Source organism: Carcharhinus amblyrhynchos, chromosome 35 (genome assembly GCF_965287045.1).
Source record: "Carcharhinus amblyrhynchos chromosome 35, sCarAmb.v2.hapA, whole genome shotgun sequence".
Classification (NCBI taxonomy): Eukaryota; Metazoa; Chordata; class Chondrichthyes; order Carcharhiniformes; family Carcharhinidae; genus Carcharhinus; species Carcharhinus amblyrhynchos.
In genome coordinates this window covers 1,642,153-1,664,712 of record NC_137358.1, presented here as the reverse complement: position 1 = coordinate 1,664,712, position 22,560 = coordinate 1,642,153, and the positions used below count along the sequence as shown (strand labels likewise).

Sequence of the window (22,560 nt, the reverse complement as noted above, 5' to 3'; positions counted from 1 at the left end):
AGCCTGGGGTGGCTGGCACTGGGTGGGTGAGCCTGGGGTGGCTGGCACTGGGTGGGTGAGCCTGGGGTGGGTGGCGGTGGGTGGGTGAACCTGGGGTGGCTGGCACTGGGTGGGTGAGCCTGGGGTGGCTGGCACTGGGTGGGTGAGCCTGGGGTGGCTGGCACTGGGTGGGTAAGCCTGGGGTGGCTGGCACTGGGTGGGTAAGCCTGGGGTGGCTGGCACTGGGTTTTGTGAGCCTGGGGTGGCACTGAGTGGGTGAGCCTGGGGTAGGTGGTACTGGGTGGGTGAGTCTAGGCTGGGTGGCATTGGGTGGGTGAGCCTTGGTGGGTGGCACTGGGTGAGCCTGGGTTTGGTGCACTTGGTGAATCCAGCGAGAGTTTGTAGAGGGGAACACGGGGTAGTGAGGGGAAGAATCAGGACGAGGGCAGGGGGTGAGCCTGGACAAGGTGGTGAGGGAACATAAAGCCTGGCACAGGGACTAGCACACTGCCCGAAGAAGCAAAGCCAAGCGCAAGGACTGACCCAGGGACCGACATGGAAAGCAGGACAGCAACTGATGGGATGGTCTGAAGATTGGAGCAGAATGCAGCTGTTAAACAAACGTCCTCTGCAACTAAGAATATTCTTACAGCAGCAAGTCAGAGCTCACTGAGACATTATAAATATTGTGCCAGAATGTCTGAACTTCAGGAAAAAAAAGTACTGATTTAAGTCTTAAAAGTGTTTGACTTACAAGAAGAAAGTGTCCTTAAAGGTTTGCTGCATGCAACTGAGTATATATTTTGTAGTTCCTGGAAGTGGCTGTGACAAAGTTCTGCAACCCACATCTGTCATTTATATTTGGTTCAGTGGTACTGAGTCCTGAAGACAATTGATGCAACAGCTCAGAAGTCTTAATATGACTATAAGGTGCCTGGAGTGTGAACTGGGGCCAAGGTGTACTTTGTCTTGAGGTTTCATCACATTTCAGGCAGTGCATCTTGTCAAACTGAAGATGAACTGTGTCCCCTGGAAAGGCGATAAGTTGAAACTGGACTCTGATGCTCAGGCACCTGCTTTGATTTACCACGAGAAACAGAGGAGAGAGCTGTGTGCACTTCATGCCCTCAACAATGTCTTCCAGGATGGGAGAGCATTCACAAGAGACACCTTACAGGAGATTTTTCAGAGGTACCTGAAGCAGAGTGTCGTTGTGCTGGGTTGTAGCATGCATTACACTGCGGAGCTGCTGGGTGGCTTGAATAAGGCCACTGTCAGGCATGGCTCAGTGTGGTCACATTCGCTCATGTTAAGAGTCAGAACGTTGTGGATTCAAGTCCCATTCCAGATTGCCACTCCTGCACAGTTCTGAACGAGCACTGCAGGAGGCCCTGTTGTTACAGATGAGACATTGAACCAGGCCTCTGCCTGCTCTCTTGACTAGTGTGAATAATCTGTGGTCACAATTCAGAATAGTATAGGGAAGTTCTCACTTTATACTTCAGTGATATTTCATTGTCTGCTGAGGCTACCAAAGGATATAGGAGTAGAATTAGGCCACTCGGCCCATCAAGTCTGCTCCACCATTCAATCATAGCTGATATTTTTCTCATCCCCATTCTCCTGCCTTTTCCCCATAATACCTGATCGCCTTATTAATCAAGAACCTATCTATCTCTGTCTTAAAGACATTCAATGACTTGGCCTCCACAGCCTTCTGTGGCAAAGCATTCCATTGATTCCCCACTCTCTGGCTGAAGAAATTCCTCCTCATCTCTGTTTTAAAGGATCGTCCCTTTAGCCTGAGGTTGTGCCCTCTGGTTCTAGTTTTTCCTACTAGTGGAAACATCCTCTCCACGTCCATTCTATCCAAGCCGTGCAATATCCTGTAAATTTCAAAAAGATCCCCTCCCCACGCCGCAAGTCTTTCTCTCTGCACTGGTTCACACAGATGGTCCTAATGATGTAGTTGCCAAAGCGAATCTGACGCTATTGGACAGAAAGAGGCTGGTTTGGCCCTTTGTGTCTGCGCTGTCACCTTTTTAACTGGCTTTAACTAGTCAAACCTCAGTTTTTCTCAATGTTCAATACTCTTGATATCTGTGTTTACTTCCTTCTTAAATGATCTCACCAGCTTTCTGTCAATAACCAGTAGTAGTAATCCCTTGTTCGAATAACGTGAAGAAATGATTCTGTGCCTCCTTGTTGCTGATTCATCACCATAACAATCATATTTTGCGTTTAACATTGAACAACATCCTACGCATCTCAGAAGAATAACTAGAAAAAATTCTCTCATCTCCATTCTCCCTCTCTCTCCCACCTATTCAACCCAACTTTCTCTGCCCTCCTCCATCCCTCCCTCCCCCTCTGCCCTCCTCCATCCCTCCCTCCCCCTCTGCCCTCCTCCATCCCTCCCTCCCCCTCTGCCCTCCTCCATCCCTCCCTCCCCCTCTGCCCTCCTCCATCCCTCCCTCCCCCTCTGCCCTCCTCCATCCCTCCCTCCCCCTCTGCCCTCCTCCATCCCTCCCTCCCCCTCTGCCCTCCTCCATCCCTCCCTCCCCTTCTGCCCTCCTCCATCCCTCCCTCCCCTTCTGCCCTCCTCCATCCCTCCCTCTCTGCCCTCCTCCATCCCTCCCTCCCCCCCCTGCCCTCCTCCATCCCTCCCTCCCCCCCCTGCCCTCCTCCATCCCTCCCTCCCCCCCCTCTGCCCTCCTCCATCCCTCCCTCCCCCCCTCTGCCCTCCTCCATCCCTCCCTCCCCCCCTCTGCCCTCCTCCATCCCTCCCTCCCCCTCTGCCCTCCTCCATCCCTCCCTCCCCCTCTGCCCTCCTCCATCCCTCCCTCCCCCTCTGCCCTCCTCCATCCCTCCCTCCCCCTCTGCCCTCCTCCATCCCTCCCTCCCCCTCTGCCCTCCTCCATCCCTCCCTCCCCCTCTGCCCTCCTCCATCCCTCCCTCCCCCTCTGCCCTCCTCCATCCCTCCCTCCCCCTCTGCCCTCCTCCATCCCTCCCTCCCCCTCTGCCCTCCTCCATCCCTCCCTCCTCCATCCCTCCCTCCCCCTCTGCCCTCCTCCATACCTCCCTCTTCCTGCCTCCATCCCTCCCTCCCCCTCTGCCCGCCTCCATCCATCCCTCCCTCCCCCTCTGCCCGCCTCCATCCATCCCTCCCTCCCCCTCTGCCCACCTCCATCCATCTCTCCCTCTCTCTGTTCACTCGCTGTCTCTTGCTCGCTCTCTCTCTCTCTCTCTCACACACACATGACCCACCCACAGGCTTTCTTCTCTCGTCCACTCATGTTGTCCCCACCCTGTGCCAGTATATTTCTCTTCCATTTTCCTTCACTTGCTTATCTTCAGAAAGTATTTTCAAATATAGTTTCTCAGTTCAGTCACTGACTCTGTTAGGGAATTCCACAATTTCACAGCCTCTGTTTCAAAAACATTTGTTTCTTCTCTCTGTCCTCAATCTTTCTTTCTATCTTGTTTCTATGTTCCTACTGTCCTCATTCAATGCTTCACTTTAAACCAAGATTAAATCGTAGGTGGCACAGTGGTTAGCACTGCTGCCTCACAGCACCAGGGCTCCGGCTTTAGTTTCAGCCTCAGATCAGTGTCTATGTGGACTTTGCATGTTCTCCCCATGTCTGCATGGGTCTCCTTCGGGTGCTCTGGTTTTCTCCCACAGTCCAAAGATGTATGGGTTAGATGGATTGGTCATGCTAAATTGCCCCTTAGTGTCTGGGGGACTGGCAGGATAAATATGTGGCGTTACGGGGATAGGGCCTGGGTGGAATTGTTGTCGGTGCAGACTCGGGCCAAATGGCCTCCTTCTGCACTAAAGAGGTTCTGTGATTCTATGATTTACCACCTCATACTTGCTGACGTTGAATTCTACCTGCTCCTTGTTTGCCCATTCCACCCTTACATCAATATCTCCTTGAAGCTTCCATTGAACCTCAGAATTGCTGGCTCTGTGTTTTCTATTTTAGTATCTGCAGATTTGGAAACTGTCCCCACAAACTGTGTCCCAGTCCTCATTTTACATAGTGAACAGGAGCTGTCCAGAACAGAACCCGCTTCCAGTCACTTTCAGAAACTGCCCTTAACCGCCGACTCCATTTCCTCTCTAACTGGTTTTAAGTCCAATTCACCTTCTCCTAATTCCCCAATTGTCATCTTCATGCAGTGACCTGAGTGGTATATTGTCAAAGGCTTTCTGTAATTCCATGTACACTGCTTCTGCTACATTTCCGATCTACCGCAACAATTGCCTCCTTGAGGAACACCTATCAGACTCTCTGCGCAGAATCTTACTTTCTGAAATCCCTGACTGTATCTTCCCCCACCAAAACATTCGCTATCTTTTCATTCAGATGTCCGAATTCTTGCTGACACAAATTAACCCGACTGACTTTGTTTTGCAAGTTGTAGAGTCATTGAATGTACAGCACGGAGACAGGCCCTTCAGCCCAAACCGGCCCACGCCAACCAAAAAGCCCATCTAAGCTAACCCCATTTGCCTGCATTTGGCCAATATCTCTCTAAATCTTTCCTATCCATGTATCTATCTGTTATCTCTATCTCCTCCTTTGAAAATGTGTGTTGTGTTGACCACTCTACGTACCACCACTCTCAATAACTTTTGATTTATTATTGCTACTTGTATTAACATACAATGAAAAGTATTGTTTCTTCTGCAGTATACAGACAAAACATACCATTCATAGAGAAGGAAAGGACAGAGTGCAGAATGTAGTGTTACAGTCATAGCTAGGATGTAGAGAAAGATCAACTTAATGTATGGTCAGTCCATTCAAAAGTCTGCTGGCAGCAGGGAAGAAGCTGTTCTTGTGTCGGTCAGTTCATGTCCTCAGACTTTTGTATCTTCTTACCGACAGAAGAAGGTGGAAGAGAGAATATCCAAGGTTGTGTGGGGTCCTTAATTATGCTGGCTGCTTTGCTGAGGCAGCGGGAAGTGTAGACAGAGTCAGTGGGTGGGAGGCTGGTTTGCGTGATGGACTGGGCTACATTCACGACCTTTTGTAGTTTAATTTAATTGTTAGAATAACATTTCCATGGCTTCTTGTGAGTGTAGCTCATCCCTCCAGGGTAGGTTTGCTTGTACTTTACTCCGTATCTCACCCTTGCTGTGTCTGAGCTGGGGCTGCTTGTCACACAAGTGTTCCATCTCTTATCAATGCAGACTATGATGAGTGCAGACATGAAACAGTCTGGGGGAAGTTAAAACAAACAATTATATTGCTGAAAGGAAAGGCTGTTGCTATGGTGACAACAGCGTAATGTGAAGCAGGAAGAAGTGAAAGGTCCTTATCAGTGTTTACATAATTCTATCCAGGATCCAAAACCTGGCCCAGTCATTGACCCTACTCGTCAAAGGAACCCTGGAGTCTGGGGTGTATTGAAATAAGAATTTGCCTGCAGTTATAGTACAGTATGTTTGGAATATACAATGTGCACAGTACATTGTGAGCCTGCAGCATTGGCTTGCCTTGTGACAAGGAGTGGTGTAAACATTCTGCAGTTGCTGATTGAGCTGGCAACACAGGGTCTAAGCAAGGGCTTCATCTATTGCTTGCTGTAGTATCTGATAAAGACATTGTTTTAAAGATATGCATTGTGCATATTGGAGCTGTGCCTTTGCACCTGAGTGTGATAGTGTCCCTAATGATTGTCACATTGTGGAGATGCCAGTGTTGGACTGCGGTGGGCACAGTAAGAAGTCTCACAACACCAGGTTAACATCTAGCAGGTTTATCTGGCATCATGAGCTTTCAGAGTGCCGCTCCTCCCTCAGGTGGGTGATGAAGGTCACCTGGTGAAGGAACAGTGCCCTGAAAGCCCGTGATTCCAAATAAACCTGTTGGACATTAGCCAGGTGTTGTGAGACTTCTTACTGTGCCCAATGATTGTAATCAGACTGTTAATGTAAAGCTGGACACCAGAGTATTAAAGTCATGAAGGGAAGTGAAGCAAATGCAACTAGTATTTTGAAGAAGCTGGAAGATACAGGGCTTCCGTTTTCCTCTCCAAGTGTCTCCGGTGTTTTGCGAGCAGTGAACTGATTTGCCTCGCAGTTACAGATTGGTGGCTTTGATAGCTGTCTTTCCCCACAGAAACAATCCGCCAACAGCGATGAGGCAAAGGGCCAGCTCATCTGGCCTTGTTAGCTGAGGGAGGAATGTTGGCCTGGGACACCAGTACAATGGCGCCATTGGGGCAGGAAACAGTGCCTCAGTTCAATAGCTTATCCAAAGGGACAGTATAATTCTGTCCTAGATTCCGGATTCATGCACTGCCTTGAATTTGGTGCTAGGGTTCTGGTGTGGGATTTCAAAGATGATTTGATTTATTATTGTCACGTGTATTAACATTACAGTGAAATGTATTGTTTTTTGCTCACTGTACAGACAAAGCATACCATTCATTGAGAAGGAAAGGAGAGAGTGCAGAATGTAGCGTTACAGTCATAGCTAGGGTGTAGAGAAAGATCAACTTAGTGCGAAGTAAGTCCATTCAAAAGTCTGATGGCAGCAGGGAAGAAGCTGTTCTTGAATCAGTTGGTAGTGACCTCAGACTTTTCTATCTTTTTCCCGATAGAAGAAGGTGGAAGAGAGAATGTCCAGGGTGCGTGGGTCCTTAATTGTGCTGCCTGCTTTTCCAAGGCAGTGGGAAGTGTAGACAGAGTCAATGGATGGGAGGCTGGTTTGCGTGATGGACTGGACTACATTCAAAAAGATAAAGGTCTATTTATTAGTCACAAGTTGGCTTAGAGTCACACTGCAGTGAAGTTACTGTGAAAATCCCCTAGTCGCCACACTCCAGCGCCTGTTTGGTTACACCTAGAGAGAACTTACCATGGCCGATTCATCTAACCTACACATCTTTGGATTGTGGAGGGAAACTCGAGCCGCCACCATGCAGACAAGGGAAAAATGTGCAAACTCCACAGACAGTGAACCAAGCCGGGAATCGAACCCAGGTTCCTAGCGCTGACCACTGTGCCAACGTGCCACCCACATTTGTGATCTTGCAGTCTTGGGCGGAGCAGGAGCCATACCAAGCTGTGATACATCCAGAAAGAATGCTTTCCAAGATTTTGCCAACTAAGTCAAAATAATGAGGCACGTGTAGGGTCAAAATAATGCGGAATGTGTAGAATCAAAATGTTCATGTCCCATCTCCCTGGGATGAGCTTGTCATGATGTGGGTATGCCGGCGTTGGACTGGCGTAAACACAGTAAAAAGTCTGACAACACCAGGTTTTAGTCCAACCTATTTATTTGATAATATTCTCACAAGCTTTCGAGGGGTTGTGTCAGGGATTCTGGCTGCTGTGGACCTCAACACAGAGAGGGGGAGACTAAGCTCTGAGCTTTGGCAACTGGGGAGGAATGAGAGAGAAGAGGAGGACTGCGCGATATATTCATAATAAATGAGAAAAGGAGTAACTGAGGATTGAGAACTCCCTGATGCATTTTTAAAACATGGAAAGCAGGAAGGTGTCACACTGACACACTGGTATCTGTTAACTCTCATAACTTTCAGAGTTACAAAACAAGCTCACTATATTTCCATTTGTTGTAAAATCTCAGGATGACTCCTTCATGCTGAATACCTTAAAACATTTGACCGCCCAGACGAGGGGAGACACAAGGCACCCACAATCTGATTTCCCATATTGAGATTGGCAAGTGGTGACCTGGGTATGAGATTTGTCACCGTGTTTAAAAAAAAAAGTGTGTATTCGCAAAGTATGCTTTTCGAAAACTCGAGTGAAACCTCAGGGGTGTAAGAAGCTTATTTTAAAATGTGTGTGAGATAGAATAAATGCAAACTTCGCTCCTTAAACTTTTAACAGTGTAATGACAGTAACTCACCAATTCCCCCCTTTTAATGCATTTCATGTGAGAGTCTGCAAGAATCTAATATTCAGCAAGGAAAGAAACAACAGCTGTACTTTTTTTTAAGGGGGATTGGAATGATCTTTCCCGGAACAGGGTATGTGTTTTGTGCTTCAAGATATCGCAAAACACTTTCTAAAAAAAAAGCGCCGACCTTCCATTCCTACTTGGGTATGAAGAGAGGAGAGTGGTACATTGATAGTTAGCAGACTGAAGGTCCCCAAAGACAAAACACTTCAATCGATGCCTTCCTTAAGTGGCGGATCAACATATTATTTAGTAAACCCAAGAACATAACTGTTCCCCTGGGCAGAACCACCAATAATGTTTAATACTCCACCACTATGGTGGCTGCACTTGTGACAAAGCTATTATCTTTACTTTAACCTCAAGAGCATTTTTAAAACTGACTCTTAATAGTGTTATGAAAGTGGTGTATTTAAACTCTGTTAATAGTTGTGGATTATCTTTTAGCTTGCCTGTTTTTAAGTCCCATAGTTAAAGATGTTAGCGCAGCGATTGCAACCTTGCCTGAATCAGGAGCTGCTTGTTTCGCACCAACTCCAGCTACTTCACACATACTGCACATTGAGGGAGTGCTGCACTGTCAGAGGTGCCAGCTTCTGGATGAGACTTTAAACCAGAGCCCCAAATGACCCCTCAGGTGGAAGTAAAAATTCCTGTGTGATCAGAGGGCATCCTGGTAATATTTATCTTTCAGCCTTGACCTGGTCACTGGTATGGCACAGTGGTTAGCACTGCTGCCTCACAGAGCCAGGGACCCAGGTTCAATTCCAACCCTGGGTGACTGTCTGTGTAGAGTTTGTACATTCTCCCCATGTCTGCACGGGTTTCCTTCCACAATCTGCAGATGTGTGAGTTAGGTTGATTGGCCACGATAATTTGCCCCTTAATGTCAGGAGGATTGGTAGGGTAAATATGTGAATTGCGTGGATAGGGGCTGGGTGGGATTGTTCTCAGTGAAGGCTCCTTCTGTACTGTAGGAATTCTGTGATGATCACAGTGTTACTGGGAGCTTGTAACTTGGCTGCTGAGTTTCCCGTGACACAACAGTGATTTTACTTCATTGGCTGGAACATGCTGAGATTGTGAAAAGCTCAGGAGAAATGCAGACCTTTTATTTTTAAAGATTAAAGTTAACTTATTAATGTCATAAGTAGACTTACATTAAAACTGCAATGAAGTTACTGTGAAAATCCTCTAGTCACTGCATTCCAGCGCCTGTTCGAGTACACTGAAGGAGAATTTAGCATGGCCACTGCATCCTAACCAGCACGTTTTTCGGACTGTGGGAGAAACCAGAGCACCTGGAGGAAACCCACACACACACCGGGAGAACGTGAAGACTCCACACAGACAGTGACCCAAGCCGGGAATTGAATCCGAGGTCCCTGGCGCTGTGAGGCAGCAGTGCTAACCACTGTGCCACCGTGCCTCCCCTTACTGGGTCCTGGAACACTCTCCCTCTCAGCACTGTGGGTGTACCTACACGTCAGGGACTGCAGAGTTCAAGAAGGCAGCTCACCACCACCTCCTCGAGGATAATTTGGGATGGGCAGTAAATGCTGACTTAGCCAATAACACCCACATTCTGTGAAAGAATGGGAATGTAAAGTGTGAACTAACCTTAGGTTAAGCCCACATCTTCTCCCGACAGTTCACCTCGACTCCCTTTTCACCATTGCATCTTGCATCACAATTTCCATTTCCCACACCTGGTTTTTGAGTTTCCCGTGAGTGAGCCTTAATGCTGGGGACTGGTCAATATAGTGCTGAATAGAATGCATGTTAAACTTGTGAGACTCTTGCTGTAGGTGAGATTCTAATCTCATCAGCCAGAATTGGATTTGAGTCCAGGTTCTGGGGGCAAAGTGGTCCCAATATAAGGATTGCGACACCAGTAGTTACTGGTCCATCACTATGAGGAATTAACATCTTGCAATCGAGATATTTTATTTCCTTTCGACCGTTTCATTCTCCTCACAAATCAAAGCCATATTTAACAATACTTGTATGCTTAAAGCGCCTTTAGCTTGTTAAATTTCCCCAAGGAACTTCTTGCACATTATAAAACGCAATTTGACACCAGGCCCCATAAGATGATACTCATTGGAATTCAGAAGAATGAAGGCAGATCTTATAAAAACACCTAAGATTATGAAGGGAATAGATAAGATAGAAGCAGTTTCCACTGGCAGGTGAAACTAGAACTAGGGGGCATGGCCTCAAAACAAGGAGCAGATTTCGGTCTGAGTTGAGGAGGAACCTCTTCTCCAAAGGGGTGGCACAGTGGTGAGCACTGCTGCCTCATGGCACTAGGGACTCGAGTTTGATTCCAGGCTTGGGTCACTGTCTGTGAGGTGTCTGCACGTTCTCCCTGTGTCTGCGTGCATTTCCTCCGGGTGCTCCAGTTTCCTCCCACACTCCGAAAGATGTGCTGGTTAGGTGCATTGGCCCAAATAGGCGCCGGAGTGTGGCAACTAAGGGAATTTCACATTAACTTGCAGTGTTAATGTAAGCCTTATTTGTGACTAATAAGTAAACTTTATTTTGTGAATCTGTGGAATTCCTCGCCCAGTGAAGCAGTTGAGGCTACCTCATTGAATGTTTAAGGCAAGGATAGATACATTTTTGAACAGTAAAGGAATTGAGGGTTATGGTGAGCGGGCGGGTAAGTGGAGCTGAGTCCACAAAAAGATCAGCCACGATCTTATTGAATGGTGGAGCAGGCTCAAGGGGCCAGATGGCCTACTCCTGCTCCTAGTTCTTCTGTTCTGATGATATTAAGGATAGGTTTTAATGGAGCAAAGTGAGGCAAATAGGTTTAATGATGTGAAGTTGCCGGCGTTGGACTGGGGTAGTCTCACAACACTAGGTTAAAGTCCAACAGGTTTATTTGGTAGCACAAGCTTTCAGAGCGTTGCCCCTTCATCAGGTGAGAACATAAGAAATAGGAGCAGGAGTAGGCCATCTAGCCCTTCGAGCCTGCCCCGCCATTCAATAAGATCATGGCTGATCTGAAGTGGATCAGTTCCACTTTCCCGCTTTCTCCCCATAACCCTTAATTCTCTTGTCTATCAAAAACCTATCTACCCGTGACTTAAATATATTTAGCGAGGTAGCCTCCATCACTTCAACAGGCAGCGAATTCCAGAGATGAGTGAAGAGTTCAGTTCACAAACAGGGCATACATAGGCACAAACTCAATTACAAGATAATGGTTGAAATGTGAGTCTTAACAGGTAATCAAGTCTTGCAGATTTTGCAAACCTAACTTGGGTTTGCAAAATCTCACTAACTATCTTGGTTGGAGACAATTCATATCTCTTTAACCCTCTCTCCACTCACATTGTCTGCACCTGTAAAGACCTGATTACCTGTTAAGGCTCACATTCCAACCATTATCTTGTAATTGAGTTTGTGTCTATATAAATCCTGTTTGAGAACACAATTCCCACTCACCTGATGAAGTGGCAACTCTCCGAAAGCTCGTGATACCAAATAAACCTGTTGGACTTTAACCTGGTGTTGTGAGACTACTTGCTGTGCGAATAGGTTTAGAGAGGGAATTCCACAGCTCAGTAGCTGAAGACTTGGTTGCCAGTGGTGGAGGGATTCGAATTGAGTGGGTTAGAGGTCAGAATCGGAGGAGGACAGATATCCAGAGGCTGGAGGGGATTAAAGTGAGAGGGGACAAGGCCACAGAGTAATTTGAAAATGGATGAGAATTTTAAAATTTTTCAGCTAAATTGTGGATTGTTCCATGCTGGGTTCAAAGTTATTACAATGAATTTTAACAGTGTTACATTTTAATATAATCTCTTGAAGCAACAGTGGGAAAATGATGGAAATAAAATTAAGATGCCCTTGTTGTGCAGCAGGGTAGGGTGGAGTTAAGCCAGGAGATTGAGTGAGATGCTTTATGTTTGATTTAATTTATTATTGTCACTTGTTGGGATAGGGTGGAAAATATTGTTTCTTGCGTGCTATACAGACAAAGCATACCATTCGTAGAGTGCATGTGGGAGAAGGAGAGCATGCAGAATGTAGTGTTACAGTTACAGAGAGGGGGAAGAGAAAGTTCAGCTTAGTATATGGTAGGACCATGATGGCAGCAGGGAAGATTCTTTTCTTGAATCTGTTGGTATGTGATTGAAGAAGGTGGAAGAGAAAATGTCTAGGTTGAGTGAGATCCTCGATAATGCTGGCTGCTTTCCTGAGGCAGCAGGAAGTGTAGATGGAGTCAAATGGATGGGGGGGCTGGTTTGAGTGATGGACTGGGCTTCATTCACAACCCTTTATAGTTTCTTGCAGTCTTGGCCTAACCTCTAAGGTAGGGACATGTTCGGCACAACTTTGTGGACCGAAGGGCCTGTATTGTGCTGTAGCTTTTCTATGTTTCTGTGGTCAGAGGTCAGCTTTATATGTCAAAGCTGTGATATATTCGGAAAGACTGCTTTCTATGGTGCATCTGTAAAAATTGGCACAGGCTGTATTTCCTTAGCCTTGTGAGAAAATAGAGGCGTTTGTGGGCTTTGTTAACTCAGGATCCTGATTACTGTTACTGTTAAGGACAACCATGTAATGCACCTTCCAGGTTTGGTTGGTGTCCACAGGGACAGTTGGAGCTGTACAATGCTTAGGTGGAATTACCAATGATTAGCTCTCACTGATGGGGAGTCGGTTTCAAGCGATGAAATCGCCCCGAGCAAATTGCACATCAAAGCTGATCAATTCAGCATGCTGGCTCCTGTTCTGTATCGTCAAATAAACCAAGTGATAGCATAATAATTCCCACAGCTGTTTAAATTCAATGCACACATCACTGAATCATCAGTAATACGTACGGGAGTAGCTGTCACAGCCTTTCGAATTTACCTCACCATTTAATAAATTCAGAGCTAATCTCATTCAACTCCACCTTCCTGCCTATCCTCAGGATCCTTGATTCCCTCAATATTCAAAAACCTACTGATTCTGCCTTAAATATGACTTGCACAGGAACAGAGGAATTAGGAGCAGGAGTCGGCAAATTCAGCCCTTCGAGCCTGCTCCGCCATTCAATCAGATCATAGCTGATCTCTCCCTGGTCTCAACTCCACCTGTTCCCCATATCCCCTTATTCTTTTCTCAATATCAGAAATATATCCGTCTCCTTCTTGAAACCATTCAATGATTCAGCCTCCACCGCGCTCTGGGCAGCGAGTTCCACAAATTCACCACTCTCTGTGAGAAGCAGTTCCTCCTCAGCTCAGTTTTAAATCTACCGCCTCTCAACCTATACCTGTGACCTCTTGTTCCAGATTGCCCCACAAGGGAAAACATTTGGTCTACATTTACTTTATCAATCTCTTTTAGTATTTTATATCCTTCGATCAGATCGCCCCCTCATCCTTCTAAACTCCAGCAAGTACCAGCCCAAACTGATTAATCTCTCTTCAACCCTTTCATCCCCGGAATCAATCTGGTGAACCTCCTCTGAATTGTCTCCAATACCACCACATCCTTCCTCAAATAAAGAGACCAAAACTGGAAGCAACATTCCAGATGTGGTCTCCCCAACACCCGATACAATTGCAACAACACTTGTCTACTTTTTAGTCCAGTCCCTTTTGCAATAGATGCTGACCTGAGGGTTACCAACTCTCCATGTAGTCAATTCCAAAGGTTCACAGCCAATCTGAAGGGAAGTCTGTTTACCTTAGTGGCAATTCCCATATCTGGAGACTGTGATCCCATTCTGAACTCTCCAACCGGAGGAAGCAGCATTTCAGGATCTACCCAATCGGATTCTGTAAGAATTGTGTGCCTTTCAACAAGATCACCTCTCATTCCTCTAAATCCCGCTGAAGGCCAGCTCATTCTGCCCAATGCAATCAGCTGTGTGTGGATTATTCTGTCATATGCGCGGCACTGTGGTTAGCACTGTTGCCTCAGCCTTGGGTGACTGTCTGTGTAGAGTTTGCACACTCTCCCCATGCCTGTGTGTGTTTAAGATAAAGTTTGTTTATTAATGTCAAAAGTAGGCTTACGTTAAGTCACTGTGAAAATCCCCTAGTTGCCACACTCCAGCGCCTGTTCAGGTACACTAAGGGAGAATCTAGCACGACCAGTGCACCTAACCAGCACCCATGCAGACACGGCAAGAACGTGCAAACTTCATAGACAGTGACCCAAGTCGGGAATTGAACCCGGATCCCTGGCGCTGTGAGGCAACAGTGCTAACCACTGGTTTTTGAACTTTCAAGGTTAGCACTCCGGAGGGTTTACTCCGGTTTCCTCCCACAGTCCAGAGATGTACAGGTTAAGGGGATTGGCCATGCTAAATTGCCCCTTAGTGTCAGGGGGACTAGTTAGGGTAAATGCCTGGGGTTATGAGGATAGGGCCTGGATTGGATTGTGGTCAATGCAGACTCGATGAGCCAAATGGCCTCCTTCTGCACTGTAGGAATACTGTGATTCTACTGACCATGTTAGTGCATACTGTTTGCAAGGGGGAGGGGGTTACTGGATGACAAATGATGCTAAGTAAATGCAAAATACTGCAGATGCTGGAAACAAAAAATGAAAAACACTGGAAATATTCAGCAGGTCTGACAGTGTCTTTGGAGAGAGAATAGGGACAGTAAGAAGTCTCGCACCAGGTTAAAGTCCAACAGGTTTATTTGGTAGCACAAGCCACAAGCTTTCGGAGCGGTGCCCCTTCATCAGGTGAATGGGAGTTGTGTTCACAAATGAGACATATAGACACAAACTCAATTTACAAGAAAATGGTTGGAATACGAGTCTTTACAGTTAATCAAGTCTTTATGGGTACAGACAATGTGAGTGGAGAGAGCGTTAAGCACAGGTTAGGGAGATGTGTATTGTCCCCAGCCAGGACAGATAGTGAGATTTTACAAACCTGGGAAAGTCGTGAGAGAGAATAAAGCCAATGTTTCCAGTCTGGATTCTCCCTCCACAGATCCTGTCAGACCAAATGATCTGATTAATGTTTTCTCAATGTTTAAATCTGTTCCTCTGTCTGCTAGGTTGTCCCCTAATACCATGGTAACACCGCACAAGAAGAGTATGCTGGGAACAGGAAACTACGATGTTAATGTCATCATGGCCGCTCTTCAAACTAAAGGTTACGAGGCTGTTTGGTGGGACAAACGAAGGTACGGACAATCAGACGGCCACGGGCTCGGTAATCTAGGGAGAGGTTTCAGTGCAGCACTCAGCTGAAGGTGCTGCCTCTTGGGCGAGGTGCTAAACTCACTCCAATGAATGTCATTGATGATATAGGTCCTACAGCGAGAGGTTTCGTCACTTGGGATTGTGAATCTTTGGAATTCTCTATCCCAAAATGATGCTGCACAGCGGCTAGCATTGTTGCCTCATGGCGCCAGGGACCCAGGTTCGATTCCCAGCCTCGGGTCACTGTTCGTGTGGAGTCCGCACTTTCTCCCTGTGTCTGCGTGGGTCTCCTCTGGGTGCTCCAGTTTGCACCCACAGTCCAAAAGATGTGCAGGTTAGGTGGATTGGCTGTGGGAAATTGCCCCTTGGTGTCCGAAATATATGTAGGTTAGAGGAATTAGTGGTGTAAATAGGTAGGGCTATGGGGATAGGGCCTGGGTAAGAGAGGCCTCTGTCAGAGAGTTGGTGCAGACTTGATGGGCCGAATGGCTGCTTCCTGATCTGTAGGGATTCTATGAAAAGACGGTTGTAGGTACTCAGTCATTGCATATACTTAAGATTGAGATCAGTGGATTTTTGATCTTTCAAGGAATTGATGGGATGGGATTTGAGGCGGCACAGTAGCATAGTAGTTAGCATTGTTGCTTCACAGCTCCAGGGACCTGGCTTCGATTCCCGGTTAGGGCCACTGTCTGTGCAGAGTTTGCACATTGTCCCTGTGTCTGCGTGGGTTTCCTCCGTTTGCTCCGGTTTCCTCCCACAATCTAAAGATGTGCGGATTAGGTGGATTGGCCAAGCTAAATTGCCCCTTAGTGTCCTGTGATGCGTAGGTTAGAGGGATTAGTGGGTAAGTATGTAGGGATACGGGGATAGGGCCTGGGTGGGATTGTTGATGGTGCAGACTTGATGGGCCAAATGGCCTCTTTCTGCACTATAGGGTTTCTGTAGTTTCTATGGGTGTGAATGTGGAGTTGAGGTAGATCAGCCAGGATTTTACTCAGTGGCAGAGCAGGCTTGAGGGGATGTTGCAGCCTGTAGCTTACTGCAGCTCACTTTTCTTGTGTCCTTTTGACCTATCGAACTGTTTGAAGGAGAACAGTTTGCCTTGCCACTGAAACAGGTAACCTGCTCATTTCTCTCTGCTGTTTGTGAGAACTTGTTGTGTGATTATTGCCACCCACATTTTCCTACATTATGACAGTTGCTACTTTTCATTGGGTGTAGAGTGCAACAGGACACCCTAAACAGGTGAAAGACATCACTTTAAGCTATTTCACTCTTGCTCAATGCAAGGGCGTGGTGGTGTGCAGTCTTATTTTTACGGGGTAAATACATGGGGTTACAGGGACAAGGCTTGGGTGGGATGCTCTGTTGGAGAGTCGTGTAGACTTTTTTTTTGCATTTTTTAAATAATGGAATGAGTGTTGTGTTAGTTGGAGGTGGCGTGGGACTTAGGGTAGGTCTGACAACAAACAGAGTCTATTTAAACAGCGCCTTTGCGAATGACAAGAAACATGGCAGAAGCTACAACAACCTCCTGATAAGAGTAAGCTGACCTCTCTAAGCTGCAGTGAGTGGCTGATAGTTAATACAAATGATGTCCGTAAAATAAATCCCAGTAACTTACAGCAAGCAAACGGCATGAGAATTAGCCAGTCATCTGCACCTCAGCCTTGCTTTGTGTCATCACTATAAGCTGCTCGGAAGTATTTCTGAAAACTCAACCCCTGTGCGTGATGCAAGTAGAAAAGGCATATCAAAAGCTGATAAATGTGCAAAGTAAGACTTGCACATCTTATTTTCAGCTCTGATGAAAGATTACCTAGACTTGAAACTTTGGCTGTCCTCTCTCTCCACAGACGCTGTCTGACCTGCTGAGATTTTCCAGCATTTTTCTGTTTTTGTTTTGGGTTCCAGCACCCGCGGTATTTCACGTTTACCTTATTTCCTTCCCTGCTCTCACTGCAAGAGAAAGGCACTTACCAATGAAATCTTTTATTTGCAAGGATTTTAATTTGGTTTTATTTACTGTAGCTGTAAACAACACAATTAAAAAGTGGCCCCAGAACTTGTCCAGCTGAATACAGTTCACAGTTTCAGTGCTATTCCAGTACTCTCAGAGTGCAATGTGGTGTGGCGGAAACAGTGCGATTTGACCCGGGCTGTTTTTTATTTGTAAGAATGGCCAGTCGGTTATGTTGAAAAGCGTCACGTAAGTGTTATGATGCGGTGTCCACATGATTGTGTAGATGGGGGGAGCTCTTGTCTCTTCTGGCTCGAGAAACTTCTTTCTGCTTCACGTTCCGCTTGACGAAACGTAAATGTTTATATGTTGTGGCCCTGATGTGCACCGACAGCTGATGTAATTCGTATTATTTATGGATCCCTGTGCCCTCATTATGGCAGGAGCAGCAGCCACCTCTCAGTTAGACAGGGGCTCATCTTTGCGCTGAGAACGATGTGTGCGATTGTAATGTACCCAGTGTGCCAGGCGTGCATCAGAACTCTGTACGTTGACATGCCGTTTTTGAAGAACGCTGGCCCCTATTCCTCTAAGGAGGTTCCAGTAGATACAAGCCACCTGTAGTATCCAAGTAATCAGTGTGGTTTTGGCGGGGTGCTGAGGGGAGTGGGTCCCCGGAGTCACTGGCCCACTGCTTGCATCTTTTACCCAGCGCGCAGTGACGCAGCGATATTTCGCTCGACTGGCTGTTCTTCCTGTGTCAGTCTGGGCAGTGAACACCGAGCATTCAAGCCAAGTCTCCTCCCATCTCTCTCACCCACACACTTTCACATCCCCAGCTGACCCCATTAAGTAGAGAGGCTTAACGCAAAAGCAAAATGCCGGAAACCTGAAATAGAATTCCGACAGAGTGCAGGAGGAGGCCATTCGGCCCATCGAGCCCGCACCACCAACGACCACACCCAGGCCCTATCCCCGAAACCCCACCTATTTACCCTGCTAATCCCAATTTAGCACAGCCAATCCACCTAACCCGCACGTTTCTGGAGGAAACCTCTGCAGATACGGGGAGAATGTGCAAACTCCACACAGACAGTGACCCAAGGCCAGGAGTCGAACCTAGATCCCTGCCACTGTGAGGCAGCAGCGCTAACTGCTGTGCCACCATGCCGCCCAAAATGAAAACAGAAGATGCTGGAAGTACTCAAAAATCTGGCAGCATCTTTTGAGAGAGAAACTCTTTATGAAAGGTCATCGACCTGAACCTTGTTCTCTTTCTGTCTGTAAACCCCCAAGTGCTGGCACTGAGGTCAGTTGCAGAACCCTGAATGTCGCCTGAGTTGAAGACAGTTCAGTGTGCACACACTGGGGATTAGATCACCTGGCCTGTGTGAATCAGGAGCAGCTTTTGTGTGCGTGTGTCACGGCACCACTCTGCTCAGCAGAATCCTTCCATCAACTCGGGCTGGATGTCAAACGCTGAAATGTTTTTCTTTGTGCACCAACTGGTGTGAATTCCTCTTCAAAGTGCTTTTATTTTCAGCGTTTAGTTTGCCGTTTCAACCCAAATTATGGGAAGCCAACTTGTTGGTAAATTCTTCCATTCCTGCCCTCTTGCTAAGTCTTAGTGAAAGGACGGCACAATGGTTAGCACTGCTGCCTCACAGTGCCAGGGACCTGGGTTCGATTCCCGGCTTGGGTTACTGTCTGTTCTCCCTGTGTCTGCATGGGTTTCCTCCGGGTGTTCTGGTTTCTTCCCACAGTCTGAAAGATGTGCTGGTTAGGGTGCATTGGCCATGCTAAATTCTCCCTCAGTGTAACTGAACGGACACTGGAGTGTGGCAACTAGGGGATTTTCACAGTAACTTCATTGCAGTGTCAATATAAGTCTGCTTGTGACACTAATAAGTAAACTTTAAAACTATGAAGAAAGGGACGGTCACACCAGAGAGCTTGGTGTTGATGGTCAACAGTGGGAAGAATAATTTGCTAAGATTCTTTTGTTATTTATAACAAATAGGGACAAGAGGAGGCTATTCAGCCCCTCCAACTATCTTCTCCATTCAGTTAGATCATGGCTGGTCTGTACCCTCACTCCTTTCAGCTGCCTTTGCCCTTAAATCCTCAATACTTTTACCAGCAGATTCCCATTATGCTTAGCTGTGAACATAGGGTGGCACAGTAGCACAGTGGTTAGCACTGCTTCACAGCGCCAGGGACCTGGGTTTGATTCCCAGCTCAGGTCACTGTCTGTGTGGTCTGCACATTCTTCCTGTGTCTGCGTGGGTTTGCTCCAGTTTCCTCCCACAGTCCAAGTTAGGTGGATTGGCCATGCTAAATTGCCCCTTAGTGTCAGGGGAACTGGCAGAGTAAATATGTGGGGTTATGGGAATAGGGCCTGACTGGTCAGTGCAGATTTGATGAGCCGAATGTACAGATTCGAAGATGGTGAATGATCCCAGAGTGCATGTGTTTACGGAGCACCTCTCAAACCTGCCTCCTGATCTTATTTTTGCATTTCTTTCAGAGATGTTAATACTATCGCTCTTCCCAACGTAATGGGCTTTATTATGAACATCCCATCCAGCTTGTGTTGGGGTCCAGTGAAGCTCCCCCTCAAACGACAACACTGGATCGGCGTCCGCGAGGTGGCTGGAATCTACTACAATCTCGACTCGAAGCTGAAACTGCCGGATCAGATTGGTAACGAGGATGAACTCAGGTTAATTGCTCACTGCGGTCGATTTCTGGGATCCGAGTTTACTTGTGTATTGTGCGGTGATAGAGGTTTACAGTTTGGAAACAGGCCCTTCGGCCCAACTCGTCCATGCTGCACTTTTTTTTAAATCCCTAAGCTGGTCCCAATTGTCCACATTTGTCCCATATCCCTTTATACCCATCTTATCCATGTAACTGTTTAAACGCTTTTTAAAAGACAAGATTGTACCCGACAGATGTAAGGCAGTGAAAGCTGTGGTGTGTAAAATGTCAGTTAGATGTACCGTGATTCTCCTCCTCCTCCTCCTCTCTCTCTCTCTCTCTCTCTCTCTCTCTCTTCCCCCCCCCCCCTCCTGGTGTATGGACATTGTGTGAGTGCAGAATTGGGCTGGTGTGTGACGCCTCCCACAGCCAGATAGCCCCTTGCTAATCCTGCAGCATTTCTCCTGAATGTGCTGCACTTCATGTTTTCATAGTTGAATTCCCCACTCACAAAGTTATCAAGGGGACGTGTTTCAGGTAAGAGCCCGTGCAATGAGCGGCAGCAGATTATGTCTGTTAGTTTGTAAAGTTTATTTATTAGTGTCACAAGCAAGGCTTACATTAACACTGCGATGAAGTTACTGTGAAAATCCCCTAGTCGCCACACTCCGGCGCCTGTTTACGTTCACTGAGGGAGAATTTAGCACGGCCAGTGCTCCCTAACCAGCACGTCTTTCGGACTTTGGGAGGAAACCCATGCAGACACAGGGAGAATGTGCAGACTCCACACAGACAGTGACCCAAGCCGGGAATCAAACCTGGATCCCTGGCACTGGCGCATGGGAAACACCAATCCTTGCGCTAAGGCCCAACTAAATTCCTTGCTCCATATTGAAAAATGCTGGAAAATCTCAGCAACATCTATGGCAAGGGAAGCAGAGCTAACTTTCTTAGGTTGGCGAGTGCCAACCACTGTGTCACCGTGCCGCCTGCACAGTATGTGTGGCCATTTTGTATTTGCATGTTCCATTGAAGGTTTCCTCTTAATGCCGTGTTGTATATTTATAATCTTCACACAGAAAGTTTTTGAAACAGCAGCTCAGGGGGAAGAACTGCGAGCTTCTCTTGGTCGTTAGCGAAGAGGTTGAAGTTCACCAGAGCTGGAGAACAGATGGCTGACTTGGGGACATTCCAACTGGACTAAATCTTGCAATCACTACAGCTCCAACTTTGAGGGACAGCAGCAAAACTCTTAAACCACAGCAACTGTTGAAAACTCTATATCAGCGGAAAAGGAATACCTTTTTAATCTCTGCATATCTTTCAAAGACTTTGGTGACTAAGTATTCTAAAGAAGAGTTGGTGCTTTTTTTAAAAATATATGAATTACTCAAAGAGCAGGAAATCTGATGAGGGACGAAAAGTGTTTTGTCTTTGTTGTTGCTTAGTGAAGAAAAATGTAAATTATAAATATATATATATATATCAAAATTGGGGTAAAAATTATCACAAATTTGGGGGTGGCCGGGTACTCTTCAGGTCTGGGGCCGAGACTAAAGAATTCCACACGTGAAACACCAATCCTTGCACTAAGGCCCAACTAAATTCCTTGCTCCCTAATGAAAGCTGGGCAAAAAATCAGCAATGTCTGTGACAAGGGGAAGCAGAGCTAACTTTTTTTAGGTTGGCAATCTCTTGTCCAGGAAGTTGTTGTTCTGACCACCATATCCTGCCGTCCCGCACCTGCTGACATTGTGGCTCTCCCCTCTTTCCCAGTGGTTTTTAAAGCAGTGATCAACACTCACACTTATAAAAACTTCGGGAAATCAGATGTAATGGGGGGGTGGGGGGTGGGGGGGGGCGGAGTTGTGTTGCTCAAGGGGGTGATGCCTGTACTGGGTATAATGCCCATTTTTTGGGAGATTATTCCCCTTCCTGTCCACATGGTGTAGCAGCGCATGAGGTTTAAGAAACCTTGAAGTGACAAATCAAGTTTTGGAATTAGTGTTTTTGGCCACACGCTTCTCAAAATGGACCCAAAGGGTTTCAGGGTGGCCGCCGCATTGACAATCTGGTCAAAGGTAGAGGACGTTGTTTGAGATTGTTCAAATCCTGTAGATATTTAGTTCCTCACGATGTGTTGTGCGACTCGACAAAAGTTCGTGCTACCTACTGGTGCCAACAGCAGTGTCTGTGCCCTTCAAGTGTCCTGTGGTTCTCCCAGTTTGTGACATCCCAGGGGTAACTTCTAACGTAACTCGCCAGCCTGGGGACCCTGCAGTGCCGGGTGGATCATTCACCTCACCCCATTCCCTGATTTCAACAGGGAGTGGAATTGATTGGGGTTTGAAACTGACCCAATCTTATCTACTCCCCAGTTGCGGGGGGCGGGGATTGAGGTTTGGATAGAATTCCTGATCGGCCAAACTCGGGGACCAGTTGCAAATTAGGTAAAACAAATAATGTGGCTGGGTTACGTTAAGCGACAGCACAAATTCTTGGGCAAGCAAGTACTCTTCCTAGGCACCTTAATAATTGGACAATCTGTTGGAAAAGGGCAGGGACTTGTTAGGAGATTTCTAATTCTCCAAATCATAAAATTTGTTAACTATGTTTCATAAAACTTATTTAAAAAAAAATTATTTAGATGAAGTAAATTTTTATTTAGCTGATTGATTGGACATCCCAGCCACTGAGAGGGGCTGCAGACGGAGGAAGGCAGTCCCCGAGGTTGATTATATCTCTGCTTGTTGGTAAGTGGATAAATCTGATTGCAGTCACAGAATCTACAGTGCA

At 46.7% G+C, this 22,560-nt stretch overlaps 1 protein-coding gene across 1 annotated transcript; it reads left to right on the top strand.

Moving 5' to 3' along the window:
- Nucleotides 1-177: 177 nt before the first annotated feature.
- josd1 (Josephin domain containing 1) lies at nucleotides 178-21,609 on the top strand. Its single transcript, XM_080217483.1, has 4 exons — nucleotides 178-1,170; nucleotides 14,954-15,082; nucleotides 19,592-19,786; nucleotides 20,844-21,609. Exons 1-4 carry the CDS (start codon nucleotides 995-997, stop codon nucleotides 20,941-20,943), a joined length of 600 nt encoding a protein of 199 aa, XP_080073609.1. The 5' UTR covers nucleotides 178-994; the 3' UTR covers nucleotides 20,944-21,609.
- The last annotated feature ends 951 nt before the right edge of the window (nucleotides 21,610-22,560 follow it).